The sequence below is a fragment of the Mesoplodon mirus genome, assembly GCF_964341445.2.
Source record: "Mesoplodon mirus genome assembly, chromosome: 3".
NCBI lineage: Eukaryota > Metazoa > Chordata > Mammalia > Artiodactyla > Ziphiidae > Mesoplodon > Mesoplodon mirus.
The window spans coordinates 115,404,067-115,412,087 of NC_138978.1; the positions used below are offsets into that span (position 1 = coordinate 115,404,067).

At 46.6% G+C, this 8,021-nt stretch overlaps 1 protein-coding gene across 2 annotated transcripts; it reads right to left on the minus strand.

The window, feature by feature from the left end:
- Window positions 1–727: 727 nt before the first annotated feature.
- On the minus strand, window positions 728–7,653 carry ENSA (endosulfine alpha). Of its 2 annotated transcripts, XM_082613157.1 has the most exons (4): window positions 7,469–7,653; window positions 5,689–5,814; window positions 4,215–4,381; window positions 728–1,461 (listed from the first exon to the last, which is right to left on the minus strand). In XM_082613157.1, the coding sequence occupies exons 1-4, from the start codon at window positions 7,523–7,525 to the stop codon at window positions 1,446–1,448; spliced, it is 366 nt and encodes a 121-aa protein (XP_082469283.1). In that variant the 5' UTR covers window positions 7,526–7,653; the 3' UTR covers window positions 728–1,445. The 2 variants fall into 2 exon arrangements, with proteins under 2 accessions (XP_082469283.1, XP_082469284.1); XM_082613158.1 differs by lacking the exon at window positions 728–1,461 and having other exon boundaries at window positions 2,221–4,381.
- Between the last annotated feature and the right edge of the window lie 368 nt (window positions 7,654–8,021).

Here is an 8,021-nt window from a genome sequence, read left to right on the forward strand (position 1 = left end):
TCATTTGAGAAGCCAATCACATTTGGGAAAATACCATGATAAATTCTCCTAATCAAACTTGGGCAAATGGGCAAGTTTCAATCTTCACACATGGTAGATTGGTGTGCGTGTGAGAGGAGACAAGTGAGCTTGTTTCTCCTTGGGTAACATTTCTTTTGTATATTACATTCACAAGTAGTTTTAAACTTTTTTCAGTGGCAGGATTCCAGTGATGGTTAGGACATCATGAGGAAAGAAGTGACTCTGCCCCCTGCTGGCCACTAGCAGAAAGGCTTGCGTTCCTTTTGGCTTATTACTAGAGGTCACATTTCTCCTTCACAGACATGAGAGCTTGTGAAGGAATGGAAGACTGAAAGGGAAAAGGAAGAGCAGGCTTCCTTTTTTGCTTAGCCTGTACTGAGCTTTAGGTGTCAATAAACCATTTAGATCAAATACGGCAAACCCCTTATTTTGTGAGTCAAAACCTGAGGTGGCTGCATCTTCTGCATTAGCTACAGAAACAGTAGCTTGGACAGGAGTCAGGAAAAGTCCTGGTCTATATGCCAACGTCCCTGCTCCCTCTCCGTAAATTAGGGAAACGGGGAACCCAGACACATCCCACATGAAGGGCCCCTGTTCCTTAGAAACTTAGGGCCCCACACTGGCTTCTCCCCTTGAATGGTGTCTTCAGTCTTGTTTTCTTCCCTTTCCCCAAACCCCAATAAAACACACCAACTGCTTCAGAGTATTTCTGGGTTGGGTTTTTTTTGTGGATCTTCTTTTGTTTTTTATTTCAAACTGAAAAAGTCCCCTGGGCTCTGTGGGCCTCCCCACGCTCATGGCCCCCTTCTCCCATGCTCACTGCCCTTCTTCCCGCAGCAAATCTATTTCAAGGACAGCACTTTTTTTTTTATGAATAATTGAGTTCTCAGCTTGCTCTGCAGAACCAGAGGAGCTGTCTGCATCTTTCATATTTAGACGGTCAGTTTCTTTTATCTGACACCAGGTCCCCAGCCACATCCAAGCAAACAAGGCATTCTTCTACAGAGCTGAATTAGAGCCTCTCATCTTTTGTCCATTTTACTTCCTCCTCCTCACACCCACCCCACACCAGCCACATGGTTAAGGAGGATAGTCAAGAATGTTTTTATCAACTCCAAGCCCTAATTCATATTCCTCCAAATCTCCCACTCCACCCTCCCAACCCCCCACCCCACCCCCAGGATTTCACTGAGATGTCTCCCAACAATTATTTGGAGAAAAAGGAAAAACAAAAAGGGTTCAAGGTCTTGGTGCTCAGCCCAAGGGGCTCCATGCGCTGGGACACCGACGGGCAGGGGCTTCTGCCTCTCCAGCCCGCGCCCGAGCCACCTCCTGACCCCTGGCTGCAAAAGCAGGGAGGGGCAGGAGCCAGCACAGGACCCAGGGGGGCAGCGTCTCAGGATCTGGCGGAGCCCCGGGCAGCATCATTCAACTTGGCCACTGCGGACGAACACAGAAGAAAAAGAAAACACTGTCAAGCAGTAAGGGAAAGAACCCTAAGTTCCACCCCAGTCTCTACCCCATCACTCTTCCACACTTAACAATCATTAGGGCTACCTGGCACATGTCTCAATCCTATCCAGCGAGTTGTTTAAAAAAGAAAAAAAAGAGAATTTCAGTCTTTTCCTGTCTTCAAAACAAAATGTTCTCTGTCTTTTTGGAGATACCCATGAAAACAAAAACAAAAACAAATTCTTTAGACAAGATCAAAATAACTGGAGGTTTTCAGGGGTATAAGCTGCCTGGCTCAGAGCAGGCTTGGTTTCAGAGGCATGGCCAGAGCCACGTGCAGCAGCGGAGACGGACGGACTGGGGGCACACAGTGATCAGGTGGTAACTGCACGGAGGTCAGGGCCAGACAGCACACATGTTCTTCTGAGTGGACTTAATAATCTAGGTTTAATCAAAGCAATTTGGATTTGGATTTTGAAATGACCCTTCTTTGCCATGGAAGCTATGTACTTCACGCTGTGGAAACAGGTGGCATATACAGAACGTAGCTTGCTTCTTTGTTTTCTTAGCCTTGAAGATGACCAGGTGGAGAGAGAGACCGACAGTTTTTCTGATTTCCCTATTTCTTCTATTCCTTCCTAAAAACCAGACTCACTGTGGCCTCAGTCTTGAGGAGTCATTACTGACCGATAGAGAAAGCAGCTCAGACAGAAAAGAAAAGAATACAAAATTTGAGAAGATCGGAGATGAAGAAAACGTACAAAATTATATATATATTTATATATATAATAACATGACATATCTATGTACAACATGTCTGGGACAGTTGAGGAAACTATACAAGGATGTTCAGCATTTTCCCCTTCCCACATGGACTTTAGACTAAGGAAGACAGCATGAGGAAATGGAGCAAGAAACACAAAAATTATATACAATTACAAGTGACAGCCAAGGAGTTTGGGGGCCAGGGAATCACAGGATCCTGCTCTCTCCATTCCCTCCTCACCAACTTTTTCCTATCCAATCTGAATGATGGCCTGAAAAGCGAATGGCTGGTCAGGAAAGAAGTAGAGACACACCCTAACCCCCCCACATGTGCATTAGCAAGTTCATCAGTCGTTCTCATCAGGCCAGATGTGTGGTACATCATAACTGGTGAGCTGAGAGGGCAAGAGAGGATTATAGAATCTTCCCCTCCTGAACAGCTAGTTCTCACCCTGCTCTCTCTGTGATAACTAGCAGGCTGCATTCAGTAACATTCAGGCCAAACCAGTGATAACTAGATTGATGATGCTGGCCACCTGCAGCCCCTTTCCTCCATCTGGTTCACGATCAGCATTGCTAATTCTCAGAGCACAGGAGCTGGGTTACTGAGCTCTAGGAAGGCAGAGACTTCTCAGTGCTCCTTCTCTTTCTCCCTAACCACCTTCCCCAGCTTCCTCCAAGGTGATTCATCTCCTGAGAACCTGCTGCTCCAGCCCTGCAGTAGCACTAAGCCCTGGAGGCTCACTCAGTTCATCCCTTTTCTTCTTGTCTCCCTAACAATACACCTGGCAGCTGATAACATCTGAAATATGGGACTCCAAATGTGCATGACTGAGCATGTTTCTTCAGGCCCACAGCTTGGCTGCCAGAGCAGCTTTTTAGCAGCAAGGGCCCAGATTGTAGGAAAGCAGATGAGGGCAGAGGCAAGAGCTTTCATGGCTAGCTTCTTAGAATTTTTTTTCTTGACCCTCAAGACCATGATACTTATAAGGCCCTCTTGCCTGAATTTATAACCCGCAAACCTCAACTTCTCTCCCCATGTAGTCTTCAAATAGTTCCCCTCTGTAGGCTCACCTATGGGCCTTCCTCACTTTTGGCTTTACAATGAACAGCACAGTTTTTTTCAGGATTTTAGAATCAGAATCAATCTTATCTATATTCAACTGTTTTACAGAGGAGAAAATAGAAATCCAGAGAGGTTAAATGACTTGACCAAGGTTACACGTCAATTCTGCCTAGACTGAGTGGAACTAGAACCCAGATATCTTGACTCTTAACCCAGTGTTCTTTCCACTATCCCATGATACTTTCAAAAAGCAACATGCTGGAAGAGAGAGAGAAGGTGCCCATTTTATGTGAATTATATCCTCCAATCTTTACATTGTTTAAGAACCAAGGCGTGTAAAAGACAGACTCAGTAAAGGAGGTTAAGTGGGCATTATAGTTTTAGGCAAGCAAATCCGTTTTTCTTTTTGAGGCTTCTCTGAACCTGCCATAATGGAAACATGAAGCAGTAGCAGCCCAAGGGACAAAACACTTAAAGCACAGAAAACAGATCCCGTTCAGTCTACCTTTCCCAACCATGTCAGGTTAGCCTTGGGATGTTAAACCTGTTATATTATTCCCAAGGCCTAGCCTAACCAATTTTGGGATATTCTCTTCCAAAAGGAGAAGTCACATCTCCCCAGTTTCTTGTACAAAAGAAAAAGAGAGTTTGCAGCATTATCCAATCCTAGTCTCCTATTTCTGAGCCCCTACCTGGGCTACATGAGGGTGTGGAAATCTCAATTTATCCAAAGAAATGAACTCAGAGCCTCTCTTCAGCCCACATTAACTTCTCAGCAGCCCCCAGGAGAATCACAGTCATTTCTGGCTAGCAAGCTGAGAAGATATAACTAGGTGCCCATTCCATCCCTGCCTATGATATACAAAAGTCCAGTGGGTGAGGAAGGGGAGCAGAAGGGGGCCCCGGTTACCCCGCAAGCTTGCTGGTGACGAGTGAGGACTTTCTCTGGGGCAGATCCTGTGGGGTGGGGATGTGGTCACCAGTCACCAGGTTCTTGTCTGGTCCTGCACTTGGCAGCTGCTTATTCTTCATCTTGGCTTTGGCCATGTTGTAGTCTCCTGAGTCAAAGTACTTTTGCTAAGAGATAAGAGGGAGGTTTAGGTGAGTGAGGAGCTCTGGTCTTCCTCAAAAACAAGGAGACTCACATCCACTATAAACCTTCATCCACGCTCAGATCTTTCAAGTCTCTTTTGGATTAGTCTCATGCCTACAGAGCTTAGCATTAATTACATTTACTTATGTCTTCTCCCCAGTGTGTTCTGACTTTTTCAGGTATGGAAGCAGTTTCCCAGCTAGGGTGTTATTTTTGGAGTTAAGAGATAGCTCCTACATCCTCTGTACCCACATCTTTTGTAGCCCCATGAGTACAGGATGGTTCAACCAAATTACTGACCTTATTCACTAAGGCTTATGAGGACCTATTAGCCTCCAATGGGCTTGGTGCTGGGGAAACAGAAATGAATAAGATACATAGAAGGGTCGATCTGGGGCCATCAGCAGGAGATCAACCTCAAGCTAACAACCTCAAAATTAAAAATTATTCTCTCAGACTATGAATAGAAACTGAGCTTGTTCATGAGAATGTACTCTCCTCTGACTGCAGGCACTCCCACACATGTTCCATGGCTCTGACAGCCTGCCCACGCCTGCCTTGCTTACAGCAAGGTAAACTGCAAATCAGCATCACATCATCATCTGTGACTAAGACTCAGCAACCGGGATTCTCCAGAGGGATCTGCTTCCCTCTCCATTTCATCCACATAGAGAAACACACTCCAGGTTAATGACATACAATCCCTCAGTCAGCTTTCAGTACCTCTGAGGACTGAGAAACCTGATCAGGAGCTAGATGGCTATAAAGGTAAGACTCTGCCTTGGGAGAAAGACCATTCTGGACAGGAAAAATAAGTCTCTTCAGGGAGCATAGTTAATAGTTGGTGCTAACTTCAAGGGTCTAAAGACATCTACTATTCATTTCAAGTTGAGGAAATCTGTAGGACAGATGGCTGATCTTTTTCTGAAATGACACACCCCAAAATTTAGCTCTAATCCTAAACGTGCAATCCTAAAACTCCCACCATCCAAACAGGCAAATGTCTGGAGGCTGTCAGCATTCCAGACTCTAACATCCGTCCCTCACTCCCCCAACCCCATACCCAAATGCCCCTACATTAAGCCTTAATATCCTACGTGGGAAATCAGAAGATAAGATACCATTTCAGGGATTTACACTATTTGCCTTGCTTTTTACAAGTTTCTAATTTTTCTCTACTACTGCCCCACAACAAAACCTTCATATCGGGGTTCAGTAGAACTTCCACAGATCTCATCCCTAAGGCCCCCTTTGGCTCCGAAGTAAGAGGGTAAGAGATTGTGCCCCGTACCCCTTTCTGGAGTCTCTTCATGAGGAAGTCAGAGCCTCCAGGCTTTTGTCCTAGGCTTGGATATTTGGCCTTTAGCTTTGCCTCCTCGGCTCTCTCAGGGAGCACACCTTCTTTCTCCTGTGTGTCCTGGAGGAAACAAACGGGCCAACAAGATTAAACACTAAGAAGCAACTGCTTCTAATATCTGATAACTTTTATACTATTACCTTTTCCTGGAGGTCTACCCATTAGTAAACATGCCATTTCCACTCTGTTCTTAAATAAAGCTAGACCTCTGTTCAGATCCCTAAAGCTCAAGATGACTGTATTGTGAGAAGAAAAGATAAGTTGCTTCACGAAACCCAGGGAACCACCCCAGTGACCTGTGAGTGACCTATACCTAAACACAATACTTCACTCAAAGAGCAAGCGGTATCTCACTCAGAACAGAAGCTAAGAAAGACAGAGAAAAGAGCTAGCAGGGCTTCTGGTGATACAAAATTAGTAGGAAAGTTCCCTAGCTGTCCCTAAAACACAGTACAGGTCAAATGGGAAATCAAGGGGGATAACTGCTGAGGTGTTCCCTCCTAAGCTAGTCAGCAGATAAGTCTCTCTACGGAGGAGGCTAGCTATGTAGCCATCTCCAGACATCTCCACCTTAGTAATGGGACAGCATTGCTTCCATAAACACTGTAGTAGGAAGGTGACAGGTAAACAGATTAAAATGACACTTTTTAACCTCAAGAAAATTAAGGTACAGTGGGTTCACTAGTATTTACCTACCAGTTTTGCCAAAAAATCAACACCTTCCCTAGTGACGGAAGTTTGGGGAACATGCCAAGAGCTCAGTTAGCTTGCGGGGGCTCTTACTGTTGCTGTTACTCTCTGCTTGCTTTTTGTAGGCCCTGCTGCCCTTTTCTTTACTGACTTTTAAAAAAAGGACATGAAGCCAATTTGTGGCCCTTTTTAGTGGAATTACATTCCCTTCCCTTGAAAACCTGGCACAGACATAACACCAGGTGTATTTCATGAACCCGAATCCAGTACTAAATGTTATAAGTCAAATACAAACCCCCAAAGAGGGTGGCGTGTTTTCATCACAGAATTGCGGGTTAACTAAGTCCCACTACCTTGGAAGTCTGGGGGGACTATGGTGGCGTCTTTCTTGTCACGACTCTGTCGGCGTCTTCTCTAGGTTTAACTTCCACTATTCTGTTTGGAACTCTAGTCCTCTTCAATTTTGTAAGGTCCTCTTTGAAGGTGGGCAACAGACCATCTCCAGCGGTCAAAACGGGTCTCTTTGAGAAAGTTGCCGCCTTAAACTAGCCATGATAATAATTACTCTTCTCCCTTCCCCCAGTGCTGGTCCTTTTTAAACGTCTTTACCTCGACTTGTATCTTTCTGGGGATTTAGAATGCGAGCCCCAGCCTAGTGGTTCGGTCACCTTACCCCTACTAACCAATAACACACATCTCATCCCGGGACCACCAACCCCTTTCATTCACCCAGTCTTTCTAAACACCCGCCCCGCGCCCAGGCTTGGCCAATTATAGCACAACTTCAATGAGTTGAGCGGTAGGTCTACTGGCCAATCAAGAAGAGAACCGCACTGATTGACAATCCACCCAGCTAACCAGCGCCAAAGCAGCAGGCCGTACTGAAGCTCACCCTGCATGACGAAAGAAGTGGCCAACCCCTGCAGAGCCCGAGACCATGGCGACCAATCCGCACTGGTGGGAGACCGTCGCCCGCCCCAACACGGTCGCCCCCAGCTCGCCCACCGCACCCCCTCCATTTCACCTGCTTCTCCTCGCCAGTCTCCTCCGCAGGGTTCTCCTCCTCTTGTTTCTGGGACATGGCGGGACCGGGACTGTGGAGTGTAGGGGACCCAGGAAGTCACCCGGAGAAGGGAAGGGGGAGGGGAAACGGGACAACCTGCGCTGCTGCTTCGGCTCCTGTCACTAGGGTTGCTCAGTCAAAATGGCGGCTCTTGCCTGTGACGTTGCGGCCGCCCCTTCCTATGGGAGCCAATGGGAGCGGGGTAGATAGGGCAATGACGTAACGACCTACCAATAGTTGCTGGCTAAATGTGGGTTCTATGGAGGCGACGGGCAAGCTGGAAGGCCAACCTGGAAAGAGAGTGACCGACAAGGACCAATTGGAAGCCCTTGGGGGATGTGAGGGGGTGGTGCTGGTAGCTCTGGCATTTTTGCTCCTTTGATGGGGTCAGACTTCCTTCGGCTCCACCGCCCCGCGCCCATTAGGCTTTGCTGAGCTTCAAATTGGAGAGCGAAATGGTGGAAACCTTTTATTTCCAGGTGAAGAGGATTAAGCTTTGCGCAGTGGTAGCAGA

Excerpts from the sequence above, each read along its gene's own strand:
- ENSA (XM_082613157.1), bottom strand. The coding sequence starts at position 7,525 with ATGTCCCAGAAACAAGAGGAGGAGAACCCTGCGGAGGAGACTGGCGAG. Across the intron at positions 5,815-7,468 it reads AGACTGGCGAGGAGAAGCAG|GACACACAGGAGAAAGAAGG; the intron begins GTGAAATGGAGG and ends TGTTTCCTCCAG. Across the intron at positions 4,382-5,688 it reads TGAAGAGACTCCAGAAAGGG|CAAAAGTACTTTGACTCAGG; the intron begins GTACGGGGCACA and ends CTTATCTCTTAG.